The sequence below is a fragment of the Nothoprocta perdicaria genome, unplaced genomic scaffold (assembly GCF_003342845.1).
Source record: "Nothoprocta perdicaria isolate Ctin4 unplaced genomic scaffold, notPer1 scaffold_78, whole genome shotgun sequence".
NCBI classification, from domain to species: domain Eukaryota; kingdom Metazoa; phylum Chordata; class Aves; order Tinamiformes; family Tinamidae; genus Nothoprocta; species Nothoprocta perdicaria.
Window position 1 is genome coordinate 1062629 of NW_020456065.1, and position 20830 is coordinate 1083458.

Consider the following 20830-nt stretch of genomic DNA (forward strand, 5'->3'; position numbering starts at 1 on the left):
GGAACATTTCTTAATATTGTTGAAACAAATAATAAAATGGGTTTGTCTGAGTGAGCTTGAGCGAGCTTGAGTGCTTATGAGGAGCAAAATATGGTCAAGTCAGTCATGGAAAACAGCTTTCAATGCATCTTTATAAATCACCATGCTATCAAATATTCTGTTGCATATATGAAACAATCCATACATATTACAGGCAACTGAAGATCATTTGTGATCTGCTTATTACAGTTTGTGTCTCTTAGCAGCATTCACTGCTGATCAATTTGTTGGTAGATGTGAAACTGAACAAAATCCAAAATCCTGAGGAGACCTAAAAAGTAAAAAAAAAAAAAAAAAAGCTGTAACATCATTTCTGTGTGAAGTAAACATGATACTTTAATATTTTTAGAATTAGACCTGAAGCTTTGGTGGAGAGCAAATCAGTTCTTTCCTCATGATATGCGATATCTGCCAGATGTGCAAGAAAAGAGTTTGGTGTGTCTTGTTTTCCGGAAAGAAATTACTTCACTTTCTGTTTAGTGTGGTAACAATTCTTGTGATAGTTTGGAATCTGTCGCTTTTTTGACTCATAATACTGTCGTATGCCACTATTAAGTCCAGCTGTCCATATTCAGATAGGGACACAAATATTAAGGGAAGATCCCTGGTAAGTACCCATACATTATGAATATTTTTAATGAGCATCACTTCAGATACTACCTCCAAAGGTGGTTTGGCTCTTTGCTGCTCTAAATCCTGAATATGAATTTACAGCTTAGTAACGCAAAGAAATGAGCTTTAAAATAGCAGTGATTTTTATATAGACCTACAAAAAGGCACTTTTATTTCATTGTATACTTTCTAGTAGTCAAAGCAATTAGTCTGTAGTTCATAAGTATGTGTAGGATTTTCTGTTCAGCAAATGTATGGCAGATTTTGCATAGGCATTTTTCATAGCTACAGATTTGATTTACAAATCAAATACTATATAGAAAGGCTTCATCGCTCTTATCCACATGATGGATAGATGTGTGTTAAAAATTAATGGAAAGCTTGGGTAGTAGAACTAACAGACAAAGTACACTTTTAGCTATCAGTGAATGTTCACTTGCAGACATATGTAATTCCACATGCACTTACATATTTTATTAGAAATGTGGAATATTTCACATTTTAATGGAAGCATAATATACCCATATAGCCATCACGCTGGCTCCAACTCTAACCCTTCTGCTGCTTTAAGAAAAAAAATCAGTAAAGAGAAATATCTAGAAAGAAAAACTACATACAGATTCCCAGTCTGAAACCATAAGTGCCTTCACTAGACATATTGGAAGTAAACTTGGAAGTAAAGCATATTTCAATCATTTTTTATCTGTCTCAAATGTTTCTGCTTTACTGTCTTCCTCTGTCTACCCTTTAAAGATTTAGACTTGTGGTGAATAAAGCATCTGACATTGCAGGTAGACACAAGACAGCATTTCACTAACACCTAATAAGGTCCCTGAGACATTCCTAGAATAGTTCTTGCTGGGGGTTAGGGTTTGTACAAAATACACAGTTATGTCATATTGTAAAAGGCTTTGGATAGAATTTTCCTAAATGCTAAAATCACAAAGGAGCACAAGTGTGACTGAACATCAGTGGGACTTAAGCTTTCAAGATATGTATGAAAATCCCAACTTTTTTGCTACTTGGATTTGAAATCATCAGATAAGTCTTGGGACTCTTGTGACATGTATTTTTTTTTATGTTAAATCCAGTGCACTCCAATATTGATACAAGTGAAAAGAAGTGCATTTATATGCTGATATCTGAATATGTTTGTCTAAGTACTTCAAAATGCACATAGAAATGTATATAAAATTTTTTTACATTCACAAATTGAAAATAAATAACTTAGTGTGATTTAGGGAGATGTTAAACAGGATTAAATTTAGATAGACTTCTAGTTATTGCTACATTCTCATGCTTACCCTTTGAGGCAATCAATAATCTAAAAATGCTAAGTTTTATGTCAAAGAAGTATTTGCAGGTCACCTTTAGTTTTTTCATGCCTCAAATCCCCATTGAAATTTTGGCATTACTAGATTTCTGGATGATAAAGGACATACCTTTTTTGTTCTCAAACAATGGGTGCCAAAGGCAAAAGGATAAAATTTGTATGCAATACTATCTACACTACATGTGTATGTTCATTTATCTCAATAACTGACTGTCATCTTTGTGTGCATACATCTTACAACGATAATAAGAGCCCAGCACTGCTCAAGATGTCACATTTTTAGGGATAGATTCTAGCTGCAGGCAACCCGAGCAAAGTTCCTCTTACTGACAACATTCTCCTTCTTGTCACTGACCACATTAGACACTTTAATGTCACTTTATTTTTTTATTCCAGTCATGTCATGAACTTCATTGCTCGTCATATGTGGTTTCAGTCATAAGCATATGTTCACTTAAAATTGTAATTAAGATAATTAAGTAATAATTGAGTATAATTGCAGTAAGTATGGTATATGTTCAGTTGTCTATGCAATTTCACTGCATTTTGGTGAACTTTGAAACTTCTCAATCACTTCGCAAGGGGGAGAAAAAATATTTCTAAAGGGAGATCAGATTTTTTCATATGCTTTTAATATATTTTTGAATAAAGTAATAAAATTTGTAATCACAAGGGAGAAATACGTTGTCTTATTTTGGGTTACTGGATTTCACTGCCTTCCAAAGTATTGACAAAGAGTTGACAGCAGAACATTATTAAATCATTTCTAAGTTAGGATTTAATTGTTTCTGCTCAGCTGCTTATTAACCTTTAAAATTGTTTATTTAGAGATGAAGAACTAAAGCATAAAATGTTTCCATTGTTTCCTTAGGCACCAAAACCAAAATAAACACAAAATTCATCCACAAAAGTAACCTGAACATTTCTTATCAAGAAAAAAAGGATCATTGCAGCACTTGACTGGAAAATAGGTTTATATGTAGTGCTGATTTTTACTACTCTGTCTAATTATATTAAAATACAGTAGTATTTGGAAAAGAAGTGTACTTCTGGCCAATGAACATTAAATGGATTATTGCAAAATCAGTATTACATTAGGCAGAAATTACAAAAGTAATGGGGAATATATTTGAGAGACTTCAAAACACAATGATAAAAAACAAGTTGAGTAAGCATAACTTTTTGCTAAGTCATTTCATTTGGTTTTTCATGATTTGGAAACTCATTGTTAACTTGTTTTTTGTTGCCTTGTCGTTATCTATAACAAAAACGCCCTTTTCAAGCTAACGAATATGACTTTGATTTTCCTAGATCAGAGGAGGAAAGCTTATGATAACATACACAAGAAAGAACGATGCTGGCAAGTACGTATGTGTTGGAACAAATATGGTTGGAGAGCGGGAAAGTGAAGTGGCAGAGCTCACTGTTTTAGGTAAGAACTTCTCTTTTAAGCCTGTGCTAAACAATGTCCATGAAAATGAAAAGCCCCATTTTTGTTTTTCTTAGGAAACTTTTTTATTAAGGTCATTCTTCTCTGCTTCCTTTTTTGTGTTTATATTGAAAATGTTCTTGTCACAGTTGTGGTCTAGCAAATGGGCGATGATTAATGCCTTTGCAGCCCACCTTGGAATCTTGTTGCTATCAGAACACACTTTCATACTTGGCTTTCAAACTGAAAGAAATTGCTTTTAAGGATCAAGCCACAGACAACTTGAAATCCTGTTCTGAGTTTTGTATGGAGCAGTCTATTTCTTAATGAGATGAGAGCATCTGTTATCTCAAAATTGCCAAAATTATATCAACATGCACTGAGATAGTGCAGAAACATTTTAGTATGAAGATGCTAAGATCCTGAGGTCTGCTATACTGTTTCCTTATTTACTTACTTATTTATTTATTTATTTATATTTTTTGTTTGTAGACACTTCGAGGCTCTTGGGAGAAACTAATTGCCAAATTGATTTAGAATTTCAAAGCAAAACACCGATTAGAGACATCTCATGTGTATAGCTCAGACTCTAGGCTCCTCTTATCTGTCCTGTTAACTAGGACTCAGATTACCACTGTTGAAAGAATCATAATATGAATTGTTATATTTTCAATGATGGAAAATATTACTTTAATTCTCTTGCTGTGAACTTCTGAGCACGATTCGTTACAGAATGATAGCTTGCTTTACCTTCTTTTTCTACATCTGGTTTTCTCTTCAAATTTGTTTCTGATTTTCAGCCTGGAGAAACAAGCAAGGTTTTCTTTTTAAACAGGAAGGTAAAGCTTTGAATGTCTTATCAGTCTTTGTCCAGAAGTCTTTCATATGCTTTATTCTTTCAACTCAGTCCTGTCTTAGGACTAGAAGCATGCTGACTTCATACATTAATATCATTCAACATAAATCTTCAGTTTATGGTTTGTGGTTATTTGGAAGTTGAACTTTCAGTTTTAGGTCTCTACTTTAGATCAGGGGAAGGATTATATGCCAGAAAATATAATATTAGAAAATTTCAAAATGATCCTAGCTAAGCTTTCATTTTATTTACCAAATAATTGTGTGACAGAGATAAATACGCTAATACCTGTGCTCATTTATGTGTTTGAATAAGAGGAGTATGCATGAGCAGACAAAAACTCTTGTTGGGCTGTTTTATGTCCTTAAGGAAGTTGGTCTAAAACTATAAATGCTTTGTATATAGACTAGGGAAAACCTGGGTCTGCTGCTGAATGGGGAGGATGCCTTGATGACAGAGGATGCAAAGAAGGCAGAGTTGCTAAATGGCTTCTTTGCTTCTGTCTTTACTGCTAAGGCTGTAAAGTACAGCTGAGGCTGTACTGTAGTCCCAATGAAATACAGAGCCTGAACACAAGAGAGAAAACCAAGAGAGAGGGAGCCTTTCCACTGGTTGAGGAGAATTGGAGATTATTTAGGCAAATGGGACACACATAAATCTATGCGGCCTGGGTGGGATGCCCCCAAGAGTGCTTTATTGCTCAGTCACTCTCCATCGTCTTTGAGGGGCTTTGGAGAGCAGGGGAGGTGCCAAAGGGCTGGAAGAGAGCCAATGTCACTGCAGTCTTGAAAAGGGGCCAGGAGGAGCCAGGAAACTACAGGCTGGTCAGCCTCACCTCCGTCCCTGAAATGGTGATGGAGCTTCTCATACTGACAACCATTTCCAACCATGTGAAGGAAAAGAAGGTGATCAGGAGTACTCATCATGGATTCACCAAGGGGAAGTCATGTTTAACAAACCTGACAGCCTTCTATGATGGCATGACCAGGCTGGGTGGATGAGGGAAGAGCCATGGATGTTGTCTACCTTGACTTGAGCAAGGCCTTCAACACCATCTCGAATAGCATCCTCATGGGGAAGCTCAGGAAGTGTAGGTTAGATGAGTGGACAGAGAGGTGGATTGGAACTGGCTGGATGCCAGAGCTCAAAGGGTGGTGATAAATGGGGCCGAGTCCAGTTAGAGACCTGTGGCCAGTGGTGTCCCCCAGGGGTCAGTACTGGGCCCGGTGCTGTTCAACTTGTTCATCAATGACCTGGACGAGGGCACGGAGTGCACCCTGAGCAAGTTTGCAGGTGATGCCAAGCTGGGTGGAGTGGCCGACACCCCGGAGGGCTGTGTTGCCATCCAGAGGGACCTGGACAGGCTGGAGAGTTGGGCAGAGAGGAACCTCATGAGGTTCAATAAGGACAAGTGCAGGGTCCTGCACCTGGGGAGGAATAACCGCAGGCACCAGTACAGATTAGGGTTCGACCTGCTGGAAAGCATCTCCACAGAGAGGGACTTGGGAGTCCTGGTTGACACCAAGTCAACCATGAGTCAACAGTGTGTCCTCGTGGCCAAGAAGGCCCATGGGATCCTGCCCTGCATCAGGAGGAGTGTTGCCAGCAGGTCAAGGGAGGTGATTCTGCCCCTCTACTCAGCTCTGGTGAGGCCGCACCTGGAGTACTGGGTGCAGTGCTGGGCTCCCCAGGACAAGAGGGATGTGGAGCTTCTCAAGAGGGTCCAGCATAGAGTGACAAAGATGATTAAGGGAGCATCTCTCATATGAGGAAAGACCAAGCGAGCTAGGCCTGGAAAAGATTGAGAGGGGATGTGATTAATATGTATAAATACCTGAGGGAAGAATGTAGGGAGGAGGGGACCAAACTCTTTTCAGTGGTGGCCAGTGACAGGACAAGGGGTAATGGGTATAAATTGAAACAAAGGAAGTTTCCTCTCTGTGAGGAAGAACTTCGTCACTGTGAGGGTGACAGAGCCCTGGCACAGGCTGCCCAGGGAGGCTGTGGAGTCTCCTTCTCTGGAGGTCTTCCAAACCCGCTTGGGCCTCATGCTCTGGGTGTCCCTGCTGGAGCATCTCTAGAGGAGATTATCTCTGGAGGTTCCTTCCAACCTTAGCCATTCTGTCATTCTGTCATTCTGTATATTTGTTGCATAGGAGACTTTGCCTTATCAGAACAAACCTTTTTCTTAATTTACTTAAATATTCTTCCCCAAACTATTCCTACAGTGACATTTTATCAGAAATGTTTTATGCCGCATACCGATTTTATGCTTATTGCACCTACAAGAAAATTAGTTGGGGGATGAGGGTGGTATTTGTGTGTGTGATTTTTAATTCATAATTACCTTAATTTCTGTATTTCACTCACTTCTTAAAGATATGCCTAACATAGAACGAACAGCTTCAATATCACCTTGTTACATTATTTAATTAGACCACTAATTGTCTAATTTAACAGACACGGGCAAGTTTTCCGTAACCAACACAAGTGTTCAGTTGACTTGGACGTCTTCAGGAATGAAGTCCTCACTTCCATTTCACTCCTTTCTGAGCATTGACTAGGGTTTTTTTACTGCTTAATCTCTAAATCTATTTGCAAAGGCATATTCAGAACAAGTCTTGTCAAACCTAACACCAAGATCATGCACAAAGAATATGGGGTTGTGTTTTTATCATTCTGTCCAGTCTTCTGAACTCCTCTGAGAAACATGTGACATGTTTTGAGGTATTCAGTTCCTAACTGTGCCAATGGCTTGAGACCCGTGCAGTTCCAGAGAGATGATATTCCTGTCTTGAGTACATGCAAGTCAAAACATGCAGCTGTCTTCTCAGCTCCCTTGAAGCTTTCACAGCTTTATAAGCAACAAGATCATCTGCCTTAGGCGAAGGAAACTGTAAAGTATTCCCTTGTTAAACTTTTCCTACTCTTTTAAAGATTATAAAATCTGGACATCCTTTTGTCCTCAGATACTGCCGTTCTAGATGGGTGTTCCTTCCTAGAGTATCCCGCTAGTTGTTAACCACATTTTATTCCTTGTGCATATGCCAAACTCTTTGAAACTGAATTAGTATCACAGCATCATGAAGCTACGTCCATAGCTGTTGTTATGTCTTGAAATTTCCAACTGGCAGCATGTTTGCTAGGACTACCTAACTAGTACTGAAATCCCATATTGTTTCAGAAAGCCCTGGAAAAAGTATGCAGTAATTAATGTAACTCCAATGAGCTAGGGCTGGGGTCATCCATGCCCTACAATGTGATTCAGGGATAACAGCAATTTTCAGGAACAGGAATTACAAAGAAGACATTGTGGCTTTTTTGTCTCGTTTGATTCTCTGTGTGCTAGTGAAAGAAAATGTTCTCTTTCTAATAGGACTTTTGCAATGATTGCCTCATGCACGAGTTACTGGTGACACTTGCAGCCCGTCTCATAGAGGTGCTGTGCTGGACTTAGACTGGGAATATAGATGCCCAGTGTTGTCCAAACATCCAGTAGGACAATACGTAGCTTGTACCTTTTGCCTTTGGAAGCAACGTTGAGGAGCAGTGGCAGAATCGCCTCCATCCCATTCGTGGTGCTGCTAAAACCAGGACATCTGGAAAAAGAGCTGTTCAGAGCTGCTATAGGTTCTAATATGCCTTATCTCCTTTTCTTTTAGAAAGACCATCTTTCGTGAAGAGACCGAGTAATTTGGCTGTAACTGTGGATGACAGTGCCGAGTTCAAATGTGAGGCAAGAGGTGACCCAGTCCCCACAGTAAGATGGAGGAAAGATGATGGAGAACTGCCAAAAACAAGGTGCAGTGCATGGAGCTAGCTCTTTGATAAGATCCTGTTCTGTATATGTGTAGCATTTCCCCATTTGACTAGTAGCAATGCCTTTGCTTAAGTGGAGGAGGCAGGGCTCATCTAATGACATTTCTAATTTCCATGCTGCTCCATTGCAATTATAAATTATAATAAAACTGAGGAGGCACTTGTGCTCAGACATTTATCATGAAAACACAGAGCAAATACAACAATAAAAGTGCTAAGTTCAGTTAGTAATACCTGACAGCTTAATTCTTCACTTGAAGAGTCTATTGTAATTATTACAACTTTTGAAGAATATGTAACAGATAATAAATAAGGCTGCAACATCAAGAAATGTCTATTGGAATTGCAATTGATATAAAATGTAATCTATTAATGTACAAAGCTGCTTGTGGAACATATGTTTTTTGTTATTAGGCCTTTTTTTTCCATGTCTTTGCTCTAATTCAGAGCAAAAAGTAAAATACCTTATTAAAATAGAAAGAGTTTCTGTAATAGATGTTTTCTTCATTCTGTTTAAATTCGCAATCATCAGTGAAAAAACTGTTGGGGGTGACTTGAAGGGTTGAAAGAAGAAACACCATAACAATTGATGCCTGTCATCTAAATCCAGTTTCCTGTTAATCTAGTCTATAGCTTTAATAAAAACTATTGTATTTTAAGAGGGAAATCTACTTTCCTTGAAGAGAAACATATTGAGTGTGCTGTACAAAGAAGAGGAAAAAAAAGGTGATGAAAGGAGAGGAAATGGTGTAAGGTCACATCATTTCTTTAAAAAATGATTGAATGAGTTGTGATTTATTTATTGTGAGTTTTAAGCGGTTCTTGAGTTATCTTCTTGAGAACAATGCTTTCTTTTCAACCTTACTTAACAAATGCATAGATTCAGATGGAATTTCTTTAGAGAGAATAATAAATATTATTAAATTTTCCTGGTAAAAGAGTTCTAATAACGAAAAGTTCTGTGTTAGAATTTTACATCTGTAGTACACCAATGTACTTCTACTGAGGTCAGTGAAACTAACTTACGTACTACAAATGAATCAGAATGAAGTTTTCAAATATTTACATGTCTTTTGCTCTGAAAACTTGATTTTTACATTATCAATTTACAACATTTTATAAATATTTTATACTTTTATTTCTCAAGGAAATCTATGAGCAGAAATATTTTAAAGCAAAAACAACACACTATTAAACTTTACAGAAACTGTACAAGCTTTTGTCTTACTCCTGTAATTTCTGTCGTTATTTATTACTGTATATATTTAAAGATATGAAATCCGTGATGATCATACCTTGAAAATACGGAAAGTCATGGCTGGAGACATGGGCTCCTATACTTGTGTTGCAGAGAATATGGTTGGAAAAGCTGAAGCCTCAGCAACTCTAACAGTTCAAGGTAAGGCTGTTTCTTTATCTAAAACTGTAATCCAGAATAAAGGAAAAAGGATTTTGTTAATGTAATGACATTGTTGTAATCATAAGTAACTTTGTGCAGAGTTTTAAAAGAAATCATGTGGAAATATCATTTTGGTTTGAGTAGTATTTTTAAGAAATTTAAGTATTTCAGAATCATCTTCTCTTTTTCCTTTTTTTTTCCTGTTCTTCTTGTATTTGGTCTTTGCAGAGCTAAGGTGGGGAAGTAAATATATTTTGAACTTAGATGTGATTACAAGCCTGTCACTTAGAACTGTTGTATCCAAAACTCTAACAGAAGAGATCAGTGTTATCAAACCACATCACTTTAGCTTGAAAAAGACAGACTTACTAGTTCAAGTATCTGTCAATTTTTTTTCATTTAAATGTGATAAAGAAGCAGTGTATCTTTTAATACACTAACTCAGATCACTGACATTTCTTTAGCTTTTTCATTACAAAAGCATATCAGTGTACTACTGTTTCTTTGTAAGATAAAAATTCACTGGAACTCTGTGAACTAGTATGTATAAAAATTCTTCATTGCCTTTATATACACAATCCAGATGTTCACCATTCGGATAATCCCTCTCTTCCTTTCCTGGCTAGCAGACAGGCAATGATGTCATTCCGATGCTTTCTGCTCGGCCCTGATGTTCCCTCTGTCCTTTTCTCTGCTTAGTGGGAATTAGTCGTTATGGAGTTCTGGGGAAGTATAGGTTTTAAAGTATTTCATTTAGCAACAGGCCCCTATTCTGACACATTTACTGTAACAGGAAGGGTCTTGTCCTTAACCTGCTCAGTTTTTTCCAGTGCCTGACAAAAGGAACATTTGGTGTCCTTAACATCTGTAACTGGTAGAAAAATACGAGAAGGAATTCTTTTGTTGAACTTCCCATAAAACCAAGCATTTTGAGACATTCTCTTTTGTTGGTCATCATGCTGTTCAGGCATTAAAACTGATACCTTATGTTTGAAAAATAATCAGCTTTTATGCTCCTTTTTTGCAATAAAAGTAACACATGAAAAATAACACAATTTATTCAGAAGAAAAAGACTGAATTATTTCAAAATCAGTGATTTGTTCTGGAGAACCCTTCTTATTTCAACTGTTAATCTTGAAACCCAAATTAAAATGTTAATATCAAAGAAACTTATTTTATGACTGGCTGAGCAGTTACACTTCTGGAACAAAGACTGGTACCCCTATTCCCTCATAGTCTTATTTTCATAACAAGCAATCACAGTTTTGTAATCAAGTTTTTGCTAGTGGCTCTACACAGGTATCAGATGAACTAAGTACTGTACTTTTAGCAAAGCACTTCAACATGTGCCCAGTTCAATTTCTTCCTTACAAAGCATGTTAAAATAAAATCCGTGCTTCAACCATGGTTAATTCAGGAGAATAGGACATGCTTTCATTTAGCCTGTGTTTGAGCTGTTCTCTAAACCAGTACCGGTGTGGAGAAGGGGAAAAATAGTCCAAGGTTTGGGATAACTGAAAGTATTTTGCTATGTTTCATGCCATTTTCAATTGGCGTGGATATTTTTCAACTTTGAAAATGTACTGCCTTAGTGCATTATCTCATGGGACTGATAGTTTAGGAATAAAAGAATTATTCAGGGTAATGAATTAGACTTTATCGAGATTGAAATATGTTCACTTCATCCAGTGGACGATCATCTAATGGATGCTCAAAAGATGCATTCCCAGTAGTCCTAATACTGTGTTATTGAAATTCAGTATCATCTCAGCATTTGCCTATGCTATTGGTGATGTCTTGATTCTGAGAAAAAATTTACTTCTTGAAATTTTATGTTTGGCATTCCGTCACAAATAAGGCTTTGGGAATACAGCAGGCTTTTTAAATCAAGTTGTTTTTTTGCTAGTATATAGTAGATTAGAAATAAATAGTGCTATTGTATTTGAGAGCAGGTGTTTATTACAAGATATTAGTCACTGATGTGGTTTAGTTCTTTTGAGTGTTTTTTTGCATTTTTTTCATTGAGAAATATATTGAGATAGTAAATATAACATTTAAAATGCTTATTGAAAGTCATCATTGTACTGGATCTGCAGTCTTTTTAATCTTTTCTGATTTAATGTATTGTATTGTATTACACAGTAGTAATAGTAGTAGTAATAGGAGTAATTGTAAGAGTTTTCCTCTGTGGATGTTGTTCTGGGATAATTTGTCTCTCTATGTGAATGGATTACCTTCTGAGTCATCTTTTTGAACTAATGTGCTCATAGATAGACGTGAGGTATTCTAATATCTAGAGCTAATTTGTAGTTTGTGATGTGGTGAATTATGATTAAAGTTCATTTATTAGAGTATCTAGGATACCGATGTTTATGGAAAAAAGTGTAAGATTGCACTAGAAAAAAAAATGTTTCCCATTCATATTTTTGTCACATTTTTCCTTTCTCCATCTCTTCTCTCCTTTTCCTTTCCTTCTCTTCCTCTCTCCCTTCTCACCTCTCATTGCCTTCCGTCTCTTCCCTTTCCTTCTCATTTAAAACATACTTCTTTTTTTTCTAAAGATTGAGCTTATTGATTATTCTACATTTTGAGAAAGAGATTTGATCTTGTTTTTTTCACTTCTGAGATGACATTGATCTGACAGTCTTCACAGACACACAGCTCATTGAGAAAAAATATTTATATATTTTCACACAAATAGTATTTTCTCCAGCTGATATAAGGAAAGGAAATGACAGGTCTTTCTGTGCATTTGGTTGGGTGTAAGGATTAAAAAGTTATTTCTGCTGCGTATTTCTGCAAAGAGTGTGTCTGCCAAAACATAGATTCATTAAACTTACTTAGGTTAAGTAAGTTAAGTAAGGTTAAGGAGATCCTGCCTGTTGTTATCTCAGAAACAGGCTATGGTGATTTCATGCCAGACTACCGTCCAAAGAAACAACACAAGAATTAGTAATGGAAGCCCTAGAAGAAATACACCTGCATTAGGAAAGGAGCAATCATGATTTGCAAGTGTCTGTACAGTTGAATAGCTGTACTGACTGAAAAGCAGCATGCACCCATAGGTTGATGAAATACAGTGAACTGGTAACCTGCTATCTCAGCAGAGAGCTCGCCTGCAACTGGCTGTCGCATTAGCCTTAGCTCGGTGCTGACCCTGCCTCATCTAGCAGATGTCAGAGCCTGTAAGACGTGCCCAGCAGTACTCCATATCTCAGGAAAGCTGCCTCTAACCTACTGATGCTTCTGTGCATAAGGTCTGCCTGGACCCGTGAAATACAAAATCATCAGCTCAGATAATTCAGCTATTCAACAGTTGCGTATTTGGATGCTAAAATCTCAAATCTAAATGATAGGCAGGTATATCATCTTAATTTGGATGTTCATTTTGCTTACCACATTCAGCATCACAGATTCGGTTTTGTCCTGATTATTGGAAGTGGTATTTCCCTCTCTTCGGGCTCCAAACTTGACAAATGGTAAATGCTTCCTCTCTGTAGACAATGTGCAGATGCAAAACTTTCCTTGCGACTTCACTTCTGTTGCTGAACTAAACCTGGGATTCTTTGTTGGCATGGAAATCTGAGCCCTCTTGTCAGTATTTCACTGTTGCAACTTTAAAACATTTCTGTCTTTGCAACTATTTGTCAAGCTAACTTATTTTCTCCTTAGAAAAGTAAATAACGAAAATCTAATCCTGCTGTTGCTCACATTTTGGTAAAACCAGAATGTCCCAATCCACTGTTTTCATTTAGTAGCAATGTGTTGCACATATGTAAGGCGTCCAGAAGCTTTACTAATACATGTCGAAGAGTTTCTTTCAAGAAATGACTAATTATTAAAATAATACCTCAATCGATAGGAACTACTAAGAAACAGTTGAGAGAGTGCAATATGTTATATTTTACCAATCTGCAGTAAGTCCTTGATAGGCTTCAGCAGAGGGAAATGATGGCAGAAAGTGCACATCTGGGCCCATCCCAGCCCTCTGCTGCTCTTGCCCTAAGCAAGTTGGACGTATTTATCGTGGAAGTATTTAATATGTTTGCAAGATGATTTTCATGTTTTCCTGGGGATTTCTAATATGTGTTTTGCTTAGCTTGGTATCTTGAAGCAGGGCTGCAAATATGATAGTATTGTGTACAATTTAATTGAAGCCCGTATTCCTAGGACATACACAAAACTACCAAAAATATATGCTCAGAACTGAGCTTCTAAAAAGACTTGGCTCTGCCAAGTCGCAGTAGGGCTGCTTCTGAAACCTGTAAAATGCACATTTAATCATGAAGGCCCTTCTGAGCAAGTCTAACAACCAAAAGTTTTGCAAATTTTGCTCTACTTCCATTTGCTTTGCTGCCATTTGCAGTTCTTAATTATGCTTTTTTTAGCATCCAAGTTTATATTCGGTTTATGACTTAGGCTGAGAAAAGTTTTCCTCTCAGATACAACTGGAAATTGTGGTTCTAGTGGAAGCCTTTCGAGGCCATTGGCAAGAAGCACCGTAGCAATGACTGTAGTTGCTTCTCAGCAGGAGCTGAGAATTCCTCTGGAAATTACTCTGGCAAACTCATATTTTACAGCAGTGATCTTTGATAACAAGGGGTTTTTTGGCTTATGAGCTCATTAAGTTTAGGGTTAACAGAGCTTATCTGTAAGGCTGATGGCGACGAGAGTGTCCAATAAACGACTGCTGGGTGCGATTTGGCTGCACTACTCAAACAACAAAAAAATTGAATCCAAAAAGGCAGCACATGCTTAAGGTCTGGAATTTCCTCCTCTTTGGTACTAAGTAGCTTCAAGGCATGCTACAAAGGCCATCTATCTGATTGGGCTTCTGGGCAGGGATGAGAGTGTCACCCTGAAGGAGAAAGAGTAGGATTTGCTCTTTTATCTGTCAGATGTTGTGTGCATTTTTCTACTGTGTCAGGATGCTGGTGCACATTATAGTAGTCTGTAAACATAATAGCGTTATGGGTGTCTGAGCTACAGACATTAAGGAAAAAAAAGGGGCCAAAATGCAGATTTTCAAGAAATTAAAAAAAAATATTGTTCAGGTATATGGCAGTTTCAGTGTACAGTTATATGGTATGTATTACAGAGAAGGTCTCAGATCAGATCAGGCATGAATTTAAACGTACTGTTTTTAAAAGTAGGATCCAGACTGAAGTCTGAACTTGTCTCCCTGTATGTCAATATGTCTCCTTTTGAAAGAACTAGTTTCAGGTCTAGTTTCTGCCTTCAGTCTCTATGAAAGAGAAAGGAATAATATTAGCGATTGTTCCTAGGAACTTCAGGGGTTCTTAATTAATAAACTGGTGGCAGGATGAGTGAGAGAAGCCACCTCTTGTGCTTTGTGAAGCTTAAAGGAACAGCCCTTTCCCCCTTAATGACTGCTGTAAACTGTGACAGCACTTGAGATTTCTATCAATGATCTAAGGAGTTTGACTGCCACCTATTCCTGGTGAATGAATATAAATCTTGAAAGTTAATCAGAGGAACTGCATGTGAGGAAACTGTCTGAGGACGAGATGAGTGCCCTGAAGGGGCCTGTTCTAGTGAAGTGAGTGATGAACACTGAGATTCCTGAAACATTGCTAAAATACAGGTAAAAAAAAAGGAATCAATAAATATTTCAGTGAAACAAGAAAAAAAGAAATGATTTACAGTTACTTCAAATCCATGTAACATATTTTAATATATAGCTGCTTCTGTGTTTTTTAACTGGAGTTTTAATTTTTTATGTAGCGTCTCATGACAATGACAGCAATTGCTTACAGGGAAATAAAGCTTGAAAAGTTTGGAGATCCCTTACTGCAATTTAGTAATTTGAAACAAGGAGGTGAGACAGATGTTTCTCAGCAAGTAGAACAGGAAAAGTCCAAGTAATCTGGAGAAATAGTGCTATCAAAATATGTTGATGCCAGAGGCTTTTTGCAGCTGAGAAGTTTTTATTTGCTGTAAAATTCCTAAAAATGATACCTTTTAATCACTCACTGCAGAGAATTTAAGAAAACCCATTTTATAAAATTTCTCCAGCACTCAATTAAAATACAGCAAAGAAAATTTGAAGTCTCTTTTCTAGTGCCTGCAATTTCCTAAACCTTGTGGCCAGGGAAAAATCAATTACTTTCTGTAGCAGGCATCCCTTTTGCAGACTATATATTGTGGCTGTTATTCTGAAGATAACGTTTCAGTAATTTTTCCATTGGGTTAGAGAGAGTAGAACTTAACCGTGAGTTGTTGCATGGGGAATTTTGTTTTTATGTATAAAATTAAACAGAGTACAAGGAATAATAACTTTTGTTGGTTGGTTAATTCATGAAAATAGCGCTTGTGCACTCTGTTTGTTTTGAAATGATCTCTGGCTATATGAAATATTCTAAATGTCCTTGAAATGGCAATCCAAGCTTTTTTGCGGGGGGCAGGAGGCACTCCTCTTTCTAGCCTATAGCTAATTTTCATATAGACTATATGGTGGTTATCATTAAAAAGACAGACCCTGAAGTTTATCTATTTATTTGGTTTGATATGTTAATTAGAAGTATCCTTATGCAATGTTGTTAATGTTCCTTTTGAAGTATAAAAAGGAGGTTAATACCCTTTGCTCTCAAACCTAAAAAGTATAAACTTGCCTTAATCTAAAGAAAATACACTCCCTTATTTTAGATTACATGCAACATTAAAATCAGTCATCTCTCTGAATTAAGTGTTGACAAAAAAGGTTGACTTGAAATAACAGACAGCGCATTCAGACATTATTTTGATAAGCTGTTTTGGGTACAGCTTGTGACCGTGAATTATGTTTTCTTTGAACATTAAAACGTTTTATTGTTAGGTGCTGAGTAACACTCAAGAACAAATACCAGCAATAAAGAAGTACCTTGCGGCCTGCACATGCGGCCTGTGGAAGGCTCATGGCAGTGTCCCCCAGTGCAAGGCCAGACTTGCTTCTTCAGGTTCCAGTGCCAGATGACATGCCCACACTAGCTCCTGCAGTCGATATCTGCTTGCTGCTCTTACCCTTATGACCACACATGAATTCCCAAAGTTTGGCATCCAGTTTCTTTTTGGATTCCATCCAAGTTCCTTTTTGGAATCCATCTGATTTTCTTTTTTTTTCTTTTTTTTTTTTTTTTAAATGACAGAAAAGGTTGAAATGGTTAAATAATGAAGAAGCTTCTCCAGTAGCCGCTGTCTCTTGCGATGCAGTTAAGGGAGCATCTGTCCCTCTGCGCAGAGCAAGATGGCATCTCGGAGCCGCGCGGTGGTCAGTTCTCCACCAGCGGGGCCTGCTGGCCCTTCCTCTGCCTCCTCCTTCAGAGTTACTGAGTGCTCACCTCTTGGCAGATTCCCCTTCCCAAAGAATATAATGAACCTAATTAAAAGTATTAACTCACAACTTTTTTTGCTAATATCAATAGACCAATCTGCATTAAGCCTACCAACGATGTTTGTGGTATTACAGCTTTTTGGCAAAAATGAATGCCTGTCTGATAGAGCCAAATGCGTGAAGGAAGGCTACGTCCCTTTTTTTTTTTTCTTCCTTTTCTTTTTTTCTTTTTCAAAATAAGTTCATTTCCCTATGTAGCTTGTTCCCTTTTCTACCTTCCTCATCATAAACATTCCCAGCCCTGATGGCTAATTCCATCTTAGATGGATTTCCTAGATGTTTGTGAATTTTTGCTATCTGTAATTAAAAGTTGTTAAAATGTCATGGTTACCTTGTAGATAACACTGTCAACAAAAGTAAATTCAGGTATTAACGTGCCGTGCGGAGCCCTGAGTTGTGTGTCTGTGTGTGTGTTTTGAGGGTATAACATAACCATCAAAGAAAAATACTGATTGCTTTTGCAATAGTATCTGTTTCACTCAACAGTATTCCTTACTGAGAATTGCATGTCACAAATAACATTTTATAATGATCAAAAGTTACTTCATTGTAGAGATTTATGATCCTTCCATTTTTCATGTATGTTTGGAATTTATTTATCATTGGGCTCTGGCTGCTTTTCACAAATATCTTTAACTTATTGAAAAAAGATTGCTATGTATTTTAATACTTTTTCCAAATATAAAACTATACTATCATAAACAGATGAGAAAAAAATCAGATTCCATTGCCCTTTCAGCTCTACAGTCTTCTAAGTCAAAAAATGCTGTAGGAGGCTCTTAATAATTGTTCTAATAGTTCATCTATCATAATCTTCTTGTACTATTGCTCAGCTTATTTAAAGTTTGTCTATCTTTTTCACTATTTTAAAAGACTTTAGTATAAACATTTGTGTTCACGATTACTTAGATTGCAATATCGTCCCAAAATACCTCATAACCTCCAAATTCTAAAGTTTACTGCATTTAAATAGATAGTTAATCTGGGCCCAAGTCAATCCAGTAAATTGTTTTTAACTCACAGCGTGGTATAGGAGGACCAACTCTTGCAATAAAGGAGGAGGGGGGACCAGAAGATGGACCTCTAGAAGAATTTAAATCCTTCACTTCCTCTCAGTCCTCCATTTCAGCTTTCTCCCTGTTACCACAAGGCAATGGCTCAAGGATTTATAAACATTTTAAACTGAGTACTACGTGTATTGACCTGAGAAGTGTTACCGTTTAAAATCACATTGCAAAGTCGATTTCCACATTTTAGATTTTACTGTTAAAATCTTCCTAATTCACTTCTGCAAAAGGAGAGATTACAGACTTTAGCATTTTGTAGTTAGAATCAGCCACAATAAAAACTCAAGTGAGTGCATTTTTCACATTGTTCTCCAATATTATTTTGCTTTGAGTTCTCCCCAGTGCCATTCTACACAAACTCACTTGTGTATCTTAAATATTAAAATATTTAAAAGCCAAATTCATTGCTCTGCTCCAAAGCAGGCACTAACATAATATAGCTACAGAACTGAAACACAGTGGAGGTATAGTCAGATTTTACTATCTAGTCCTATCAACTACAATATAGAAGGGAAAAAAAAAAAAAAAAAAAAAAAAAAAAAAAAAAAAAAAAAAAAAAAACTTTTGGTCCCAATCAAATGTCAAAATGGCCAGAAATCCACCTGGAATTAAAATACCTTTTGATAGCTCCTGAAAACCAAATAGCACACAGGGTTTGGTTACTGCCTACATGTCCTGCTGCTTATCAGCAGAGGATGAAGTTTAAGCCCCTGAAGAGAGTTAAGCAGCTTAGTGACATTTTGACACTGATAATAGAAATGACAAGCCCATTGGTGCACCCACTGCACAGCTGAGGGAAGATGCATTTCTGCTTGGTGCAATAGAGAAAATAGTTGACTTTGAACTTTTGGCAGTTTCACTGGATCTCTAAAATTGGTTCTGGAATTGATGCTTAAACTGCCATGCTGTATAGGTTGCCACATACATTTTTAGGTGTGTGCTGTAATGACATATCCTCCCATGTGCCTCTCTCCCGATGTTTGTACCCACTCTAAATACAATTGTATTTTCAGGGCTTTATTTGCACTGTCAGCACCAAGGAGCAGCACGTGCCTTTTCGCTGCTCAAAACTCTCTCTTTTAGCTCACATTAGCTCTCCAAGTGCATATGGTCATCCGCCCTTTCTCTTGTGGGTACCAGCCTGAGCCTTGGGCTGACTGAGTTGTGGAAGAGTAAATGTGGTCAAGTATGGATACAGAAAAACAGAAAATAGAAAAAATGAATCACTAAACTTGCCCTGAAGTATGTCGAAGAACCCAGCATCTAACTAAAGCTGTGATTTTCTATAATTGTCTTTTCTGTGCGTGAATCTGAAGCTTTGTGTGAGTTTCTTCCTATCAGAACTCTTTTCCCTGATATTTAGCCCACTGCTGGCTTTCTGGATTTCATTCTCTTGCTTCAGTACTAATACAGAAAATAGTTCATCTATTTCTCTTCTTCAATTGTTTTAAATTTCTATCTTCTGACTTTTCATCAGCTGCATTTTGAAATTAGCATGGTTGCTTATTTTCCGATAAATGTAAAATGGATTATCTAATATCTCAGCAACAGTTTGAAAGAGAGTGTTGCCAGTTGTCATAAATAAAATTAATCATAGTCACTCCCTTTCTGGAACTTGGATTTAAAAGTCATCACTTTTGATTTGAAATATTAAAAACCATGTATAAACATTTTGGCTGAACTATACTTTTGTGGCATGCTTGGGGAGAGACTGTTAGACCTTTCCTCAAAAGTTTATACTGCAGAAAAAATCACATTTAAAGCCATGGGGCACTAGGAACTCTATGTGCACTCATGGTGAGTAAGGGTTTTTTAGTTTGGTCTTCTGTATATGTAAATTTTAGCAGAAAATGTGGGAAAATATAAATTATTTATATGTGTCCAGATCGCAAGAAATGACAGCTGAGAATACATGGAGACCAAAGAATGAGGGTCAGAAGGGATACTGTAATTCTTCTATAATGTACCTGGTGTTACTTTCCCATAATTTTCCCAGGCTGTCGCCTGCAGACAGATGAATGGCAGGATTTATATTTTCTCAGAAGTAGACATTTTGGCCTTTGTTTATTTCTCTGTAGAAAGTGATACTTTCTATAAATGACTGCAAAGAAATGTGCATCTCAAGGATATTGGAGGTTTCAGATTGCTTCGATAAGAACAAAATTGCCTACAAATCATAGGAAGGGAAGTGAAAGACGGTATATTGCCTTAAACTGTTTGCAGAACAGCAAGAAAAAGTCTTTAGTAGCTTTGCAGAAAGGCCTCCAGGCCTTTTTCAAATACTAATGCCTGCAGGATTTAAGATATGGTTTTAACAGTAAAAAGTGGTTAATCAGATTTTGGAATCTAGCAGGTTCATCAGTGAAAGCTTTTTTTTTTTTTTTTTTTTTTTTTGTAAGCAGAGCAGAAGAGGCTTACAGCTTTTTAGCCGAGTTGTTGGGTTTTTTTTTAAAAAAAGAAAAGCCTCCAAATTAAATAAATATCTTCAGAATGTCTTGGGGTTTCTTCTTGTTTTTTTTTTTTTTTTTAAGAACAAACAATCAGTGTTTGAGCAGGTCGTTAAGCATATGCAAACTCTAACTTTTCCTCTGCATGTAATTCCAATATCCAGATTTTCTGTGCTTTGTTCAGTCACTCATTCAAAAATTTTCAGCCATCCTGGAAAACTGCAGTATTTTGTTCCAAACAGCATAGCTGTCTCTGTGCTATTTCCATTGCTAGCTCTAGAGGTTCTTCTTTGTTTGGCTTCTACCTAGCTAGGTACATCTAAAATGCCCAGAGCTCTGTGGTCTCTTCCCACACATACACGCACAGAGCCTCAAACTCACATCCCATCTCCTCCCTGTTTGTGTTTCTATACGCACAGCCAATCTGTGATCAAGTTT

At 37.1% G+C, this 20830-nt stretch overlaps 1 protein-coding gene across 1 annotated transcript in view; it reads left to right on the forward strand.

Moving 5' to 3' along the window:
• Positions 1–20830, forward strand: part of ROBO1 (roundabout guidance receptor 1) — a 114629-nt gene that overhangs the window by 26097 nt on the left and 67702 nt on the right. The window contains exons 2-4 of the mRNA XM_026051643.1: positions 3296–3416; positions 7932–8070; positions 9360–9487. Coding sequence (XP_025907428.1) covers positions 3296–3416; positions 7932–8070; positions 9360–9487 — 388 coding nt within the window. The remainder of the gene's footprint in view (positions 1–3295; positions 3417–7931; positions 8071–9359; positions 9488–20830) is intronic.